The 18,521-nt window shown below is 42.7% G+C and overlaps 2 protein-coding genes across 5 annotated transcripts in view; one reads left to right on the forward strand and one right to left on the reverse strand.

Moving 5' to 3' along the window:
• Positions 1-7,246: 7,246 nt before the first annotated feature.
• On the forward strand, positions 7,247-10,366 carry LOC306695512 (fibrinogen-like protein 1; the record flags this gene model as incomplete). Its single annotated transcript, XM_079158768.1, has 7 exons — positions 7,247-7,303; positions 8,288-8,456; positions 8,692-8,851; positions 8,973-9,070; positions 9,151-9,239; positions 9,732-9,937; positions 10,150-10,366. The coding sequence occupies 7 exons, from the start codon at positions 7,247-7,249 to the stop codon at positions 10,364-10,366; spliced, it is 996 nt and encodes a 331-aa protein (XP_079014894.1).
• Positions 10,367-10,553: 187 nt separating this feature from the next.
• Positions 10,554-18,521, reverse strand: part of LOC306696503 (uncharacterized protein) — a 76,381-nt gene continuing 68,413 nt past the window's right edge. For 3 of the 4 annotated variants that reach the window (XM_079160140.1, XM_079160142.1, XM_079160139.1), the window contains exons 11-18: positions 16,962-17,085; positions 16,678-16,768; positions 15,706-15,811; positions 15,394-15,467; positions 13,292-13,390; positions 12,896-13,012; positions 12,565-12,662; positions 10,554-11,971 (exon numbers count right to left, since the gene is read on the reverse strand). In XM_079160140.1, coding sequence (XP_079016266.1) covers positions 11,758-11,971; positions 12,565-12,662; positions 12,896-13,012; positions 13,292-13,390; positions 15,394-15,467; positions 15,706-15,811; positions 16,678-16,768; positions 16,962-17,085 — 923 coding nt within the window. In that variant the 3' untranslated portion in view covers positions 10,554-11,757. The remainder of the gene's footprint in view (positions 11,972-12,564; positions 12,663-12,895; positions 13,013-13,291; positions 13,391-15,393; positions 15,468-15,705; positions 15,812-16,677; positions 16,769-16,961; positions 17,086-18,521) is intronic. The other variant, XM_079160141.1, reaches the window with a different exon arrangement.

Raw genomic sequence — 18,521 nt, forward strand, 5'->3', positions numbered from 1 at the left:
ATTAATTCAAAGGTAGTGTATTGTGCACTTTTATTTTAAAAGTACTGCTATATGAACAAAAGTGCAACAACATTTGGTTTGCAAACACTTTAAACAAATAAGGTTCTTTTTAACAGCAGTATTCCCTTTACACAGTAGCAGTTATACCTCTTCACTATCTGTGCTCAGTGTGTGACTTCATGTGAAACGTTCAACTGCTGTGCAACATGAATAAAATGTTTCAGCACCAAAATGCGTGTGTTGTGTTTTCATGAGTCAGAGCATGTGAATGCAGCTCTACTGTTACAGCTCTACTGTCAATATAATGCTGTAACTCAGAGGTGATGATGGTTACCCAGCGATCAAAGAATAAAGACACACTTACGCACAATGTAGGTGTATTTTCCCTTTAACTCACGAGATACAGGTAGCATGTTTTATACTTAATGTCAATTTAATTCATACTTTGTTGGCATCTTATTCTGAAAACCGGATGTTTCTCTGAAGAAACCGGATGTTGTCTCACGTTAAATCTTTCCGCTAACTTTCAAAGTCCTTCGCTCGCTCCCGATCTGTACCGTTTGAATGCGTTTACCGTGAATTTCAGCGTATAGGTCACTAACATCTAAGTGTCTGCTGAGTTGACCACGGAGACCTGAGTGTCTGCTGACTTTACCGCAGCGATGTCCAGTAGTCTCCATTCCTCCACCACCCATATTGGCACCGGGTTTCGGTACCCAACCCTACTCACAGGTGGACCTGTAATGGCCAATCAGCACTCGTATAGCTACCAAGATTAAGCCCCATCAATTGACCAACATCTCTTGAGTTTCCGGAGACATTAGGGTTACCTACTATCAATGATCAATGACGGACAATGATGGACTTTTGCTTACCAACAATTCAAAAGTAAGTCAAGACTTTATAGCTATTGTCATTGCAAATTAATTGAGGTATTGATAATTGACTAATGACTAACGCTAGTTACACACGTGCCTGTCCCTTCACTGTATACCGTGGTATAGTGCTGGGCGGTATATACCGGTTTTAACTTCATGTATGATATTCATTTTTCACACACCGTCATAGCCGAAACAATTGCTGTAACTCTTCAACAGGCTACAGTATATTGTTCGCCGCTATGAGCGCCCCGGTTGGAGCTAGTTCTAGTACTGTTCAGTGTATTGAGAGGGACCCCTAATCGTGGTTATAACTTTACAACACAACAATTAATAACCCACAACTAATGCTTTTTAACAGAGCAAAACACCACGACACAACGGTTTGTGACACATTAACAATTTGTAACACTAATAATTGTACATTTATAAAATGACACCGCCGAACGGCATGTTGGGTACAGCTTGCCAGCTAGTTAGCCCGGTAGCACAACAGTCTGTTAACAGCTGGGAGAGGCTCCGTCGCTACAGTAACGCTACATTAAAGAACAGAACAGAGCGATGCAGGATGAACAAAGACAGACCGTAGATGCACCGATAGAGTCTGTGCCCAGGAGAGGAGCTGTCTCTGCTGTTTGGAAGTGTTTTGGTTTTAAAAAGTACGACGTCCAAAAGACTATATATTACAAAGTTTGTCGAGCCACTGTTGTTGCTGCTGGTAGTAACACGAGCAACTTACTCCAGCACCTCAGCAGAAAACATGTTTTGGAATACCAAGAGTGTATGCGATTATGGCCGTCGGAACCAGTAACGTTGGTGCGAGTGAAACAGTGAAGCCAAAGGGTCAGACATCGCTTGAAGATGGCATTTGCTCGAGGCGCTGCATATGACAAGAAAAGCAAGCGGCAGAGCGACATTACGAACGCAATAACGATCCAGCTATGCAAGGACATGGTCTCGCTGCAGACAGTTGAGAAAGACGGGCTCAGAGCAATGATTAAAACACTGGATTTTTAATCTTACCGGGGGCGAAAATACTTCAGCCAAACTGCTATCCCAACATTATACGAACAAACGAGCAAACCCGTTGCGTATGTTACTGGTAAATGCTGGATGAATCTTACACTGTGGAGAATTTAAGAATTAAAAGCATTATTTAGTAGAATTTATAGCACCCCTAGTGGTGAATAAAATTGTCACAATGATGAGAATGTAAATTATGTTAAGAGTCACAATATATTTACTTATGGAATGTAATATAGGTTTACAGGATGTTTACTTATAGAAGATATTATATGTTTGCAATAAGTTTACTTGTAGGAGTCTTTTAACATAATCATTGGAAGTGTTGAACCAAAGTACAGTCACATCGTTATGGGGGTTCTGAGCCATGAGACAGAGACATCAAAGGGGTCACAGAGGTGCTGGACAAATGGCCAAGGAAGGAGGAGGAGAACCGGAGACAACTGATGAGGAGCAGAAGGCCATAAAACAGAGGGCTCCTGGGTAACACCATGCGGCCGCAGGACAGAGGGCAGGTCAGAGGTGATGTCAGAGGTGATGTCACAAGGGGTCTAGCCATTGAGATGAGCAGTGGATCGATGAAGGAGGCGTCAGAGCGATTGGAAGCCAATCACTGACCCCAGAAGACGGCCTTTGTGTTTTGCGACAGCGTGGGACACTTTCCGACCATCAAAGGACATAGAAGGACTGTTTGCGAGGACGTGCGCCGGGCCATGGTAGTTCGCTTTGCAGGATCCGACTTGGTCGGGCCTGTGAGGGGAGTTGCACGTGGTCTCTGCTCTCGAGATGCATACTATCGATAGTGTATTATAGATTATAATTGTCATCATCAGTTTACAGTCGTCATTGTTTAATTAAATACTGTTTTGAATTTGGACCGGATCGAGTTACTTTATGATGCGCCTGCGCAGAAAGAAGTAAACACAGCAGCGGCCTTGCGCTTCCTCCACCAGTTTCAGCCTCAACAACACACAGCTCAAATTGAAAATGTTCAGGTTCGCCTGAAAAAAAAAGCACTTTTATTGATTTGAAATGATGCAGACGAAGGCCTAGACCAGGGGTGGCCAACCAGTCAGAGACCAAGAGCCACATTTTTTACTGTGTTACCGCAAAGAGCCACATCATACACATGGGCACACATGAACATCACCCTATCCCTTCCTCACACACACACATACCTTTGCTCAGCCAGATTTATTGTAAATGTCACACACCAACATGATAATGACAGAAAGTGACTCCTACAGTACTAAGACCACAGGCCAGTCATTTTCAACAATGAACATTGTGTGCACTGTCTCACACAGACAAACTCTCAGTTCAACCAAGTCCACAAACAAAAATATAATAATTTACAATAGTGTTTTTCTTTTACTATGCATGTTACTTAGTGGGACTTCTGGCATTCCTTGCCTTGAACAATCCTCTTCAAATCTGGCTTGTATTCCGTTGTTGCCACTCGAAGCAATTCTTTCACATGGGTGTCAGTCAGAACAGATCGATGCTTTGATTTCACGTGTTTCAGGGTAGAAAACAGACTCTCAGATGTATGTTGACCCAAACATTGACAGTATCTTAAGCGCAGCCCGTTTGACATTGGGGTATTTTTTCATTGGCACACTTTTCCAGAACTCAATGGTCCCGTCCCTTAAAGCAGGTTTGAGTTGGTCCTCCTCACAAAGATCGATCATCTCCAACTCAGCCGCATCCTCATCTGTGACTAGCGGGGCTTTCAAACAGTCCATCTCGGCGTTAAATGGGTCGACGAGGAACGTAATCTGTGGCCGCACATGCGCGTTTGACGAAAATACCGTATTTAACTCAAGCGAAGCGAACACGCACATTAAAAAAACACAAATACAAACTTCGATATGAACGTAAGAGCCGCATGAAACCGAGCAAAGAGCCGCATGCGGCTCGGGAGCCGCGGGTTGGCCACCCCTGGCCTAGACTCTCCCAAATCATATCACAAGATGGCGCCACGGACGGCTGCCTCGACGTGTTGGTGCGCTTTGTTTTGTGTTGTTTTTGTCATTAATTCAGTTTTATGCTGCGATACTCAGAGCTCTTTCACCAGAGATGAGCTCATGAACATCAGGGGTACAACTCCAGCGGACTTAGTTTCAACTTTTCTGCTAACTTCTGTGGAATTACTGGACATTCTAGTCAAAGGTGCTCTCACCTTAGCCCATGCAGTGAAACGCCGTAGGAGAGGGAAACGGGCCGGAGCGCTGGTGCATCTCCGCTCACGTGGATTTCGCACACCGCTGCCGGGCATATTTCTCTCAAACGTCCGCTCACTGTGCAACAAACTGGACGAACTTCAGCTACTGGTGGGGAGAGACAGAGACTTTTCTTCATCTTCCGTTTTGTGCTTTACTGAGACCTGGCTCTGTGGATCGATACTGGACTCCGCGTTCCAGCTGGCTGGCTTCCAGCTGTTCAGAGCGGACCGCAACACGGAGCTCTCCGGCAAATCGAAGGGTGGAGGAATCTGTTTCTATACCAACAGTGGCTGGTGCAACGATGTGACAGTGGTTCTGCAGCACTGTTCTCCTGATCTGGAAACTTTTATCATAAACTGCAAACCCTTCTACTCCCCCCCGTGAGTTCGCTTCATTCATTCTGGTCAGTGTTTACATGCCGCCGCTGGGCAACGTGCAGGAGGCACAGCGGACACTCGCCGAACAGATACGTTGTGTGGAGCGGACCAACCCGGACTCTCTAGTTATTGTCCTTGGTGATTTTAACAAAGGAAATCTCAGCCATGAACTCCCTAAATATAGACAGCTTATTAAATTCCCAACCAGAGAGGAGAACATTCTGGACCACTGTTACACCACAATCAGCGGGGCTTATCATGCCGTCCCTCGTGCTGCACTGGGACTCACTGATCATGTCATGGTCAATCTGATTCCTGCATACAGGCAGAAACTCAAGCTCTGTAAACCTGTGGTGAGGAAATTCAAGAAATGGACCACTGAGGCTCTGGAGGATCTTCGGTCGTGCTTGGACCGTACAGACTGGGATGTGTTCAGGACTGCTACCAACAGTCTGGATGACTGCACAGAGGCTGTGACTTCATACATCAGCTTCTGTGAGGACAGCTGTGTTCCATCAAGCACCAGGGTGAGTTATAACAACGACAAACCCTGGTTCACAGCGGAACTCAGACAGCTAAGGCTGCACAAGGATCAGGCATTTAAGAGTGGGGACAAGGACTTGTATAAAGAGTCAAAGTACAGGTTTAGCAAGGCGGTGAGAGATGCTAAATGACTGTACTCTGAGAAACTTCAACACCAGCTCTCAGCAAACGACTCTGCTTCTGTCTGGAGAGGCCTCAGACAGATCACCAATTACAAGCCAAAGGCCTCACACTCCATGAATGACCTCCGCCTGGCAGACGAGTTGAACGAGTTCTACTGTCGCTTTGATGGACATTGGGGCAGCCCTGACTCCATCCCCCACAGCCCCGTCAACCAGCCCCAGACCACCAGGTCCCCCTCTCCCAGCCCGGCAGGGGCCCATGCCTCTGTATCACCCATCCAAGTGTCCCCCCAACCCCCAGTGACGACTCTCTCTATTCTGGAGAGGGACGTCAACAGGCTTTTTAAAAAACAGAACCCCCGCAAAGCAGCCGGCCCGGACTCTGTCTCACCCTCCACCCTGAAGCATTGTGCTGATCAGCTGTCTCCGGTGTTTACAGACATCTTCAACGCCTCCCTGGAGACATGCCACGTTCCAGCCTGCTTCAAGGTCTCCACCATCATCCCCGTCCCCAAAAAACCAAGGACTACAGGCCCGTCGCCCTGACCTCTGTGGTCATGAAGTCCTTTGAGCGCCTTGTCCTGTCCCACCTTTAACTACTGTCAATACAAATTAATTGAGAAATATTGATATTTGAATGAATGACCCGTGGCTCGGTAACTCTTTACTAACGATGAGCTAACGCATCCTAACGTATAATGTCACCTGTCCCATCACTGTTTATGATATTACAGATGGCGATTTTAGCACTTAGGTTACTTAGCTAGGTCTAACGTTACTGATATTACGTTTGTGTTAAGTCACTTTAGAAAGCCACCATCACACACCTTCAGTACTTTGGGAACTGGTCAGTGGCGCTAGGGCCACAATAATAAAAAGAATAAATAATAATAAACTATACAAATTGTCAATATTTGTGTTTTACACATATTGGGTGATTCCATATTTCAAAAATATGATTTCTGTGCAAAACATATGCTTTTCCTGCACGTCTCAACAGAGCTGGGGCGCTGGAGAAAGCTGGAGAAAGTCTGTGAAGCAGTTTAGCCAATTGCTGATTAAAGATAGAAATGTGTGACATACAATTTAGCCAATCAGCATCCTTACATTACATTACAGTCATTTAGCTGACGCTTTTTTTTGACCAGCCAAGAACACAGAGATATCAAGTTGAGTTCATTTGACTTTGATATTCAACGGTGGGCGTAGACGTCTATTAAACGTGTTTTCATCGGAAAAATGGTCACTGGGTTACATTACATTACATTTTATTGCACCTTTTAGTTTATTTATACCTTAAGTCCTTTATGTTACACTTTATTATTATCATCGTTTTTGTTGTTATTCTATAATATAAAACATATAAAACCGACTTTTCTGTGTTGATAACTTCTTCATCATCTTCTTCCTATTTATTATTATTATTATTTAGTTATTACAACAACTTCACACAACAAAATATTTTGTGTGAAGTATGAAAATATTTAGCTTTGACCACAAACATTTAAGATTCTATATCTAAGCTTAAACATTTCTCAAAAAACTGGAAAATATGACCAACTTGACAGCAATTCAACGTCGGACAGGTAAAGTAAACTTTTATGTGTCTGTTGTTCTCTTTATACATCCGTGGTTGTTACACAGATTATTGCGGGATCTCGCGATTTTCGCGGGTGGCGCGCGCTCTGCTTCTGAAACGCTCCCGGTGTGGCAGGTCCCCCGGTGGAATCAAATATGTATCGTACCTATGTGTGTGTAAAGAATGCTGATATGAAATATGAAAAACAACCAGTAGTCAATGTGCAAGCTGCCAATTGAATGGTGATTTAAGATACTCTATTGGGTTCACTTGTAAATCTGACTGTGAAGGAGTCAATGCCTCACCGGACACAAACCTAACGGCAGTCACTGGTCCACGTGCAGTCTAATAATCTCCAGCCATACAGAGTCATGGGGAGAAAGAGCAACGATCAACATGAGAGAGGGAGGAGAAAGAGAGAGAGAGTGTCCGTGAGACTCTAAAGATAATACCCAGAGAGTGTGGCAGTTTGATTCAGTCACCAATCAGACCTCTGATTATGGGAATGCTGAGGATATTAATGGCCTTTCTTCTTCACATAGCTGCCTCTCTGGCGGTAAGAAACACCAGATAATTTTCACTATATTATACTGTACTATTGTATTCTAATCATTCCATTTTCCTTGCAGATAGTTTTTTTTGTGCAAGTAAAGTAAGATTTCTGCCTTCAAATATAGTACAGAGGTGATTAGATTTGTTGTGTGGTTGTGATAGTATTAAAAAATGTCATTTACAAAACGTTAACACTCTCTTTCCTCAAACCATGTACCTGTTATACTGGCTCATCCACAGACCCCACAATGGACAGTTTTTTATAGGGACTATTTGTTTGGTAAATGACTAGTTCCAATGCAAAACTGATCATGGTGGGGTGTGTGGATTATCCAAAGTAACAGGAACTTTGTTTCTGGAAAGTTGTGCTGCTATTCATGTTCTTAACAATAGTTCGTTAAAACAATAGCTGAAGACAAAGCAGACACGGTAGGCCAAATATCTCAAGTGGTACCTATTTAAGTACGCTTGTTTCTGTCAGATTCAGTACCTTGACACTGGTTTTGGGTTGAGGGTGATCAATTCATGTCTGCTCTCAATAGTTATGCTACTTGTGTGTCAACTGACCCAGGTGATTACAGATAAAAACCTATTTAGCAGCTTTACTCTGGGTAACACCGGGTCCCCAAATAAATGACATACTAAAACGTGCCTCTCTAACAATGCAAGAATACATCTTGAGGGCAGCCTTGACAATAAACCTGAACAGGTGTCAGCAGCCTTGTTGTTATCCTGACCTCCATGTCTTTTTCACCCGTTTGGTTTGTGATTGTTTGAAAACTGCAAGGATCATAGATTTTTTTTAATTCTCATCTCTTTGTTCGTCACTTAAACTGAGAACTTATGTTTCCTGACCAAGGAGATTTTCGAGGGTTTATTTTCTTTGCATAACAGTTGCGTTTTTTATCCAAGAAGCAAGTTGTTAACTGGTTCTGACTGTAACCCTGGATGTACCAGTTACTAAATTAGTCTTTCTTTCTCTGTCCAGGCTCCTGTGCCATGTGAGGAGAAGGTGATCCGTCTGGAAGCGGAGATCCGGGGTCTGATGAAGGTGATCAACGACCAGCATCGCTACATCCAGGAGCTCCACAACAGCCAGGCCCAGCAGCTGGAATACATACCAAACTCATACCTGGGCCCCAAGAACCTCTATAGAGGTAGGGAGAGATTTCTATTTGTGTTAATTGCCTTCACTAAGGCACTAATTGCCTTCACAGGCTTCTTTTATTGTGTTAATATACCTGTTGGCTGTCCTACCTGCCTAGCTACTTACACACCAAGTTAATTACTAGCTACTTATACTACCGGCTTAAGTCCTGGCAGAGTCTTTAGCACAAGTGTTAGAGCTATGCTAATTAGTGAATATTTAATCTTGTATCTTTGTGCATTCAGACTGCTCTGAGGTGTTTGCAGACGATAACGTAGCCAATGGGCTGTATGTGATACGTCCAGACGGCTCTCACACAGCTCTGAGCGTCTACTGTGACATGAACAATGGAGGAGGATGGACTGTCTTCCAGAGGAGGAAAGACGGCAAAGAGAGCTTTGACAGGTGTGTGTTTGTGTGTGTCATCTTGACACACATCAAAAATTGGAATTGACAATCTCCATGTGTCGAGAAATTTGACATTGTGAGTGAATGTAAAATCAGTACGTGCCCCCGGTGTGTGCAGAGCGTGGGTGGAGTACAAGCATGGATTTGGAGACCTCTACTCACCTGATGGAGAATTCTGGTTGGGAAATAAACCTCTACACGATCTCACTTCACAAGGTGTGTCTATCTGTATGTGCATTTGTTTACATGATTTGTCCATAATAGGAGCCTTGCCTCTGTAACTCGATGTCTTCTAGGAAACTACGACCTGCGGATCAACATGGAGGACTTCGAGGGAAATCAGCGCTATGCAGAGTACAATAACTTCAAAGTGGATGATGAAAAGGTGAAACAGACACTGTAAAAACAAACAAGTAGGAAAGTGTGAAAATAAAAAGAGACCTTGTCTCATAGGTGAGGGTTGTAATATGAGTTATAGCAACAAAAAGTTGATTCCTTCAATAGGATTCAACATTTTGTTTACATTTAAAAAAATCTCATTCTCCTTTGTGGAATTAATGTATTTTTGGAAAATGATTTAAATTCTGAAGACTGTATTGTATCAATTTCTGTCTGTAATCCACTGCATTATTTTTCTATTTTGTAAAAAGAGTTTGTAACCCTCTCTTCTGTCCGTCTCTCTCTCTTCTGATTAGCATTCTTTTTCAGTCTTTAACCTTGCCCTCTATTCATTTCCCATAACAGTAGGGTCCTTATTTAGACTATGTATGGAAACAACAGCAAGGACGTCTGGCTCCATGTTAAAATACCAAAGCGCTTTTGAAACATCAATGATTCATTCAAAACTCTTTTCTTTGACTCCCCTGTTCACTCAAAGGACCAGTACCAGTTACATGTGGGAGAGTACAATGGGAATGCAGGAGACGCCCTGGCTGATGTCCGCGGTTACCCCTCTGCTGGGAAGAAATGGACCGGTCCAGACAGTGGGGTCAAGTTCAGCACCTTTGACCGGCTAAATGGCGGCGACGCAGAAAACGACGCCAGGTGTATCAGACACAGCAAGTCAGGCTGGTGGTTCAGCAGGTATACTTAATACTTAGAAACTAAATACTTCAGTCTCACTGTGGCACTACAGTTATGCTGTGAAGAACCACATGTGCAAATGAATAGAGGAAAAACAAGGGAGAAAAGTTCAAAATGGCAATACACACACTCACACACCAGTATATTTATACAGTAGTTACTGCTGGCCAAGTGTCTCATCTATTTCTTTTTATTTTACGTCCTCATCACAGGTGCGATTCAGGCAACTTGAACGGTCACTACTACAAAGGACCGTACCAAGCGATGACCGATGATGGGGTGGTGTGGTACACATGGCATGGTTGGTGGTACTCCATCAAATCCGTGGTCATGATGGTAAGAGCCGCTGACCTCGAGCATCCGCCACCAGTTCAACTCAACCCCAGCAAAGCGGCAGGCAACGTCATTGCAGTTCCTCATGGCCGATAGAGAGCAAGTGGTGGAAGCAACACGTGTGTCCTTACTAGAGCTGAAAACACATTTGACTTAACATTTGACACTGGGTGAAATCAGTGTCATCTCACTCACATCCTGTACTCGCCTTTTTGACTTTCAGAAATGTAAACCATTGCATTTGTTTTGATATTGAAAATTAAACAATATTGCCTTGATCTAATGTCATATTGTATTTATTCCATGTCCAAAATAAAACTGAACATAGGGAATTGAGGCAAACTGGGTACATCTGAGGTTTTACAGGACAGACACTAGACAGACAAAGTGATTCCATAAAACAGAGGCCAGTTACCGGCCAGTTAAGGAGAGTCTGGGGAGTTTTCTCTGTGGAAATGATCACTGGCGGGTTTTCACGTGACCCAAAGCAAAGACAGATATTAACTGATCAGCCACTAGTTCAGCTTTGCCTTGTTTCTGTTTGGACACAAGGTGATTTATAGGCTGTGGGGCGGGATAGTCTTATGTCTTTGTTCATGTGAGATTGAAAGGAATTGGTAAAGGGGGTGAACACTCTCCCGGCCAGCACACTTCTTCTGCATATTTGGCTCTGAGATAGTGTTTGCGTCTCTAAACTGGGCTGCTCAGATTAACATCCAAAGGTGATTACATTCCACGTAGTAGATTCAGGTAGAGGTTGTGAGGAGTTTACGTGGAGGAACAGACATCAAAGGATCATGTCAGTAATTTCGGTCAGTTCCTCAGATGAACAAACAGAATATGAGTTCCTGTTTGCCCACAGAAGGACACCAAGTTCATCCACTTCTTCCAGAGGTCCAAAGCAAATAAGTGATTGAACTTCGCTCTTTGGGGGAAAAACGCCATCTTTAAAAAGAAGAGAAAAGGCAAAAGAATCCATGCTAATCCACGAGAGGTACCCGTCATTTTATGATTTGCCAAACCCAAACAACTTTGAGTCTCTTTCCACAAACCTACATATGCCACAAATCCAAGGTTTTTCTCATCCACTTCTTAAGAAAGAGCGGTATAAAAGAACAGGATGAGTGGGACTTAAACTGTACAACATATCGGAAAAACAGGTTAGGATAGTCATAACAAGAGTGAGGCGCCTTGTACAGACGCTGAGGTGTTCCTGTTATTAATGCTTTCTTCACAAAAAGAAGAAAGGTTTGTTGGAGAACCAGGCTTTTGGTAGAGAGCAAGGTCAGTCCCACTCTCAGACATAAGTGCATCGGTGCCACTGCAATGTCTTTTTACTTTCAAGAGAAGCGTCTTTTAAGCAATTTATTCCAAATGTACAAGTTTATCATTAATATCCAGCTGTGACTGAAGTCTTTCTCTTGTAAAGGTGACAAGGACAAGCAGGAGGTTACAGGAGAGGAATGGTTTGTCATTCGTTGCTGGGGTTATCTGGGCGATAAGGGTGCAGTTGTGGGGAAGGAGACAGAGTTGCGCGGTGAGCCGAAGGGCGAGGTGGGTGAGAGGAGGCGGGGACTCGCCAGCAGGTCACCGTTGTGCAGCTTCCACAGCAGCTCCTCGTTCTCCATGGACAGACGCTTGTTGACCGTGGACTCTTTCTGCAGCGTCTGCTGGAGTTTGGCCTGTTCACTGGACAGATGCCTGCAGGGGGAGACAGAGAGTGAGCTGAGGGGAGAAACACTGAGGCTATCAGACTGGACTCTGATGTTGAAACGATTTGAAACGTTAAAAAGGACGTTAAAACAATTTGAAAGGAATTAACTGAACTTGGATTTAATAAGTGCTTCATGCAGGTCAACTTTTTCAAAGGTAAACTGAACTCTCAAACAAGAACTAACAGAGGTCAACCGTCCATGTGTGATCCAGCAAAATATACTCCTGCTATTGCAACAAATTTCTATGCTATGAGACAAGGACAAGGTATCTGTGGTTGTCGCAGGACTGCAATAAGCCCATGTCTACCTTCCTGCGCACATGCACTGCTATGCTGACAGCTTTGAGTCCTCACAACAAAAACAATAGCCATATTTGTTCTTTACGTTCATCATGATAATTTGGGTTGAGTTACAGGTCTAATTGAGCCATGAAGCAGAGGCGGATGGATAACTGAGCGAGAAGTGGAGGAAAAACAGGAGGCAGATAGACTTAACAATCCTGCTGTAAGAGCATATGGTAAGACGGATCTGCAGAGAGATGAGTCACTATCTCACACACACAGCACCTGGAGTACATACTTGGAGAGAGCAGCGTGTTTGTCCATCCTGGCCTTGTAGTCCTCGTTCTCCTGTTGGACCTTAGTCAGACACTCTTCTAGTTTCACATTAGTCTCCAACTGTGACACACACCACCACACAAAAAGACTGGTTGGGTACAAGCATACAAGTCTCTGAACAGTGTCAATATGGCTGGACTGTATGTTTTGTGTTCATCTTCAATTTGACCAATTCTGTCCTCAAAATAATGTACAAAAAGTGACGTTATTTTTGGAATATTAGACTCTACTGAGACTGAAAATGCCACCACACTCCAAGATGATAATAATATGTGAGAAAGACTGGTGCCTACCAGTTTGTCCATCTCCATGAGCTTCTTCTCCTTCTGGTGCAGCTGGTTGTTCTTGATCTCCAGCACCACCTTAAGACTGTCCAGCTCCTGCTCCAGGTACACTGTGTGGGAGTCCTTCTGCACAAACAAACACATGCAACTTGAATGCTCTCAGTGGGGAAAGCACAGACAAAGATTGTAATATTGATTACTAAGTCACCATGCGGTCATGCTTATCATGTCATTTTTTTAATTAAGTCAAATGTGTTTTAAGCGAGTTAAAGTTGAAACCAGCAGGGGGAAGCAGAGAAACAGATTCAGACCAACATTGTCTATCAATCGTCACAACCTCCACAATCTTTGTGTTCTGTCTGAGCAGAGAGTAACAATAAAAGAAAGCTATTACTGCAGCTTTACCAGATTCTTGTCAGTGAGTATCTGCCTCCTCCTTTCCTCCTCTGCTTTCAGCTTCTCATTCAGAGCTGCCTTCTCTGCTGACAGCTCACACATTTTCTCCTAGTAAGAGGGACAGAGGAGGACAAAGAAAGAAGAATGATTGGGTTAACACTGAGCTTTGGTTCTTACAAAGTTAGGACACTTCAGAGTGAAAAACAGTAGCAGGTAAACTCATCTAACTGTTGCTTCCTTTTAAGCCCGAGTGCCTGGTGGTGGAGAAAAGCTTAGCATATACCGTCGAAGAAAATGCACTTATCGGGAACAAATATAATGCATGTTATATACCAGATTACACAAAAAAGTCTGGTCTACAAGGTCATGTAAGCCATTTTTACACACTCCAAACACAATTCTACACAACTAAAACAAACAACTAAAATAATTACCATAATATCATAATATATATATAATGTCATATTTCGCCATGGCTGAGCCGACTCCGCACTCCGGACAAAGCTACCAAGACAAAGCTACAAGCTAACACGGAAAACTGAGATACCAGAAAGCAAGAGAATTATACACAGATTATGGAGATATCTTCAATATATCTCTCTGTGAAACCATTACAGAGATATGAGCCAACAAGCACCAGAATCACAAACCGCTTTATCGATAATTATCAGAAACACACCTCAACTTGAGCTGTTTTTGTGAAGACAAAGGATAAAATCTCGGGTATTTAGAGGAATTATATACAGAGGAACTGGAGTCATTCAAAACTCCATGATGCAGAGACACACAGAGAGGGCTCAGAGAGGATTCTGGCTCTCAAAATGAAGCCAAACGGCTGTATTTGGATGTATTGAACACCATTAGTGATAAAACAAGTGAAATATATAGTTTTATAGTACATAAAATTAAAATGGAACTGATGTTTCCAAAATGACCATTTTGGTGACCTCGCCTGACCTCTCTGTACTAAAACCTCTCTAATTCTGTTCTGCTTCACTTTATCAAAGTCAACCTTTGCACAGAGACTGTTCACATATTGTGCTATGATTTGGGAGAGGTTTTTGACTTGCAGTTGCATCATTCCAAAGAAATAATAACAATAAAAGTGCTTTTTTTTCAGGCAAACCTGAAACTTTTCAATTTGAGCTGTGTGCCATCTTCATTTACTCTTAACCAGTAACATATACACTGATATTTACACATCTGAACAAATCTCACAAGTGTTACCTTTTTTATTATAACATCAAAAGTATTAAAATAGACTTTGTAGTTGCAGAAATACACTCTTTTTAGTATAGGTATGCAATTTTCGAGGAGAGGCCTACAAATAGGGCTATGACTCGTGTGGAACTGCCAATATGAAGAAAAGAAAGGAAAAGAAAAAGACTCCAGACATGCCCTAAGATGTAACAAAGTGCAAAAAAAATATTCCTATGTTATCAGGCATTTTTTCAAACCAAACTGGAAAAGTTTCTTGTTTGATAGCGCCTGTTTAGTGAGCAAACACATCTAACCACCCTGCAGTGAGTCACTAAGGATACAGTAAATAGATCAGTGCATGTGCATACCAGGCTCTTTCAAAATTAGGCAAACAATTGAAACTCACCGTTAATACTCACTCTGTTCTTAAAGGATAATTAATCCCAAAACAAAATAAATTGTACGTAGTACCCAGAAAAGTTTTTCTATTGAATGGCATTAAGGAAAGTGGAGAGCCTGAAAATTGTAAACATGCAAACAGATGGAAGACTGAAATACAAAAAAAAGGTTATAAAATGTCTGAAAAACGAACTATTGTGCAGAATTATCCAATTGTCTGGTATCCATTCATGGGCTCATGGAAATCCAAACAACTATTTTTGCTAAACCATTGCTAAACAAAGCATTGCACAGGTTCTCCTCAATGCCATTTGATAGAAAACCTTTTGTGGGACCAAAGACAGCCTAGGAATGTGATATACAGTTATATTGTTTTGGGGGGAACTACACCTTGAAGTACAATATGTTTCTGGTTCTAGGAACATTTTAAAAACGTTACAATAATTGTCTGTTTCATTACGACGTTGACGTTGTACACCTTCTTTTGAAATGTAAGTGTTAAGGTCTCTTACAGAAAGAGATGTTTCAGTATCCTTCAGTGTTTTGTTCAGGTTCTCCAGGTCCGTCTGCTGGATCCTCTTCAGCTCTGAAATGCAGAAACATACATTAGCATAAAATGATCGAGCAAACTGCCTGACAAATCAGTAATGACTCATCTTGAAAATGTAATTCAATATATCAAAGCGATAAATGCCTGAACAGTTCAACATATAAATCCCTTAAGATGGTTAAGTGCGTAAAGTCCTCAGCTTTGTTTAGCCGGTAATAGACTATTCCAAATGTTGAGCTGTGAAAGGTGTTGTATATGTTGGTCCTGCACACACCTTGTATGGAGGTCTCATACTGCAGTTTGAGAGACTCCATCTTCTGGCTGTGACTCACTTCCTGGTTTTTCCTCTCTGTTTCCTGTCGGCTCCTCACTTCCTCCACCTAAAGGATATAGGCACAAATCAGGGCGGCGTGCAAAGGACTTAAGTGAAGCTAAGTGAAACTAAGAAATGTCTGATCGAATCTCTCCCTCTTAATGCTAGTTCGTTTGAGCTTCTGGTACTGTCCTTGTCAGTATATTAGAAAAAGCATTGTGATTCTTCTATTACAACTGTAGTGCAGACTTTTAGGTCATATCTTTGGATCAGACAAAAAGTTGAAAGTGTCTGTGGGGAGGTGGGAGGTGTTGCTGCAGCACAAACGCAACGTGTTTACATGAATGAAAAGTGTGGACATTTTTTTGAAAGGCTCCGCTCTGATCAAATTGGTTACGCATGTAACTGCTGACCATAAAGTAACTTAAGCCTCACGTTATTGTTCAGGCTGCAGTACGTTTACTGATAACTGCAATCAACTGATTCAGAGGTGTAGTCATGAATCTCTGGCAGAGATTTTTTTATGAGCAGCTGCGTGGTGTCTGCTAAATCTAAACTTTTCGAGTCACACCAACCTCCTGTGAACCAATCAGAGTTATTATCTCAGATAATAACGCTCAAGATTCAGAGATGATCAGACAAACATGCACTGACCACATATCAAACTGTTTTCTTGCACACGTGTTAGCTGTTCAGCGATTTATGAATCCATTAAATCCATGTATGACATGTCGTGTTGCATTGTGTATAGGAGGGTTGTCTTTGTTACCTGTTGTGTTCAACTCTGTCAATGTTTCATAATAAAACTTGGTTTTATGTGAGAGACGTAGGCTCTAAAGATCATTTTACATTGTTACCTGTAAAGAGGAGTGACCTGTTAAGAGGAGTGACTGTAACAACACCGTGTGTGTGTGTACGTGTGTGTATTCCGACCTGCTGTTCCATCAACATGCGACATTTGTTGGCCTCCTCCTGGTACGTCTGGTGGACTTTGTCCCACTCCGTTTGATAAAAACTCCTCAATCTGACACCCAAAGAGGAACATTCAATTCGAGACACAAGCTACTTGCAGAGAACAGTGGAATCAGTGCAGGCTTTCATTTCTAAACAACAGCGTGGTAACACTTAGGAGTTATATTTTTTTTTCTAAATTCCATGTACTGTGTGTGAGGCTAAGTGTCCAGCTGTGAGCACATCAGCAGAAGTAAATGCCGCACCTGTTCTCCAGCTGCACAAGCTCTTCCTTGTGCTGCTTCTGCAGCCTGTTCAAGGCCTCCTCCAAGCTGACGCGCACCTCCTCCTTCCCCTTCTGGAGACGCTCGCAGCACTGTGACGATGCGACTGGAAGGAGACAAGAAGAGCCAGAGGAAATGTTAGTATGTGCTTCTGACTGAAAATGAGCAGTGAAAGTACCTGGACTTCAGTTTAGGGATCAATATTTCATAGGAAATTAGCAGTAAAGCATTCTTCTATTAAGAATGTACAGTACAAGAAGAGCATACACTGAACTAGAATTAAACATTTTGTGAAACAATATCTCAAAAATACAGTGATAGAAAACAAAACTGAATGACTAATTGTATTAGAGCACAGAGCTGCACAAGATATATACACTATATATCAGTGGTGGGCTGTCAGGGCCTGCAAAGCCTTCTCTGCTGGCCTAAACAGAATCACAAAGTTATAGCTATTTTATAATTTAATATTTGTTCTTAAATACATTTAATTTTTTCTTATATGTATTATAATTTATAAAAATATTTTTCCCATTATCTTATTTTCTCATTGCACAGCTACTGTCTTCCTCAGTTGCTCTGCTTCCAGTGCAGCTTGTTTTAAGTAGAGCTTTTATCCAATCAGATTTCACCTCTGTGTCTCTAGGTAAGAAGAGAGGCCCCAGCCTGCAGACTCACTAGTGCCTCCATGTGCTGTTTAAGTGAATGGGGACAATATCGTTGATTGTCAGTGTTCAACCAATCAGATCTTTAGTTTGAAATTCTTTGATGTGCCAGAGCGGCTTGCAGGCCTACAACTACGTCAGCATTACTGCAGCTCAGAATCCAGGTGCAGCTCTGCCGCAAGGTGCAGAGTGTGCTGTGATTGGTCAGTGGGTGAGCACGTGACTAAAGTGAAACTTATGCTTTCTAGCAGAACTTAGGTTGTAGCAGTTCAAGTGGAAAGATATAGAAGAAAATATGGCATTTTTATGGCAACGGAGTTACTGGAAACGCCTTTCTCAAGAAGGACATTTCCAGACAAACTGAACAAAGTAAGAAATGGCCAGCCAACCCCACAGCTGGCAGCCCTGACCCAGCCAGCAAAAGGATTTGTATGCAGCGTCGGAGAAGCGTTGCACATGTTATGGCTGGGAATGTGTTTCATTTTAACTGAGTGTCGGTACTTTTGGAGAGACTCGAGTGGATCTACAACTCAACGACCACGTTCGCAGGGAATTCAGCTCCACAACCGCGGCCCGCCCTTCGCCGGTCCACGGCCGAAGACGGACGACCAACCGGCGGCCGAAGACGACCGGCGAAATACAACTGGGGAGGCTCGACTGTCATCACTGGCATCCATGGCAATCGAAAGGGACCTCTTGCTGGAACTGAAATGCAGGGATGTACTGCACAGCCGCGTTATTGAACTCTTTGTAAACAAAGACAGGAGGATGGACTGTATTTAAATAGAACAGCATTTGGTAAGTGAAACTGCTTTTATTTTCTTTACATCTGCAGTGTGTTAATTTTGCCTATTGTGTCGTTTATGGATATTGTTCC

Source organism: Pholis gunnellus (genome assembly GCF_910591455.1).
Source record: "Pholis gunnellus genome assembly, chromosome: 5".
NCBI lineage: Eukaryota > Metazoa > Chordata > Actinopteri > Perciformes > Pholidae > Pholis > Pholis gunnellus.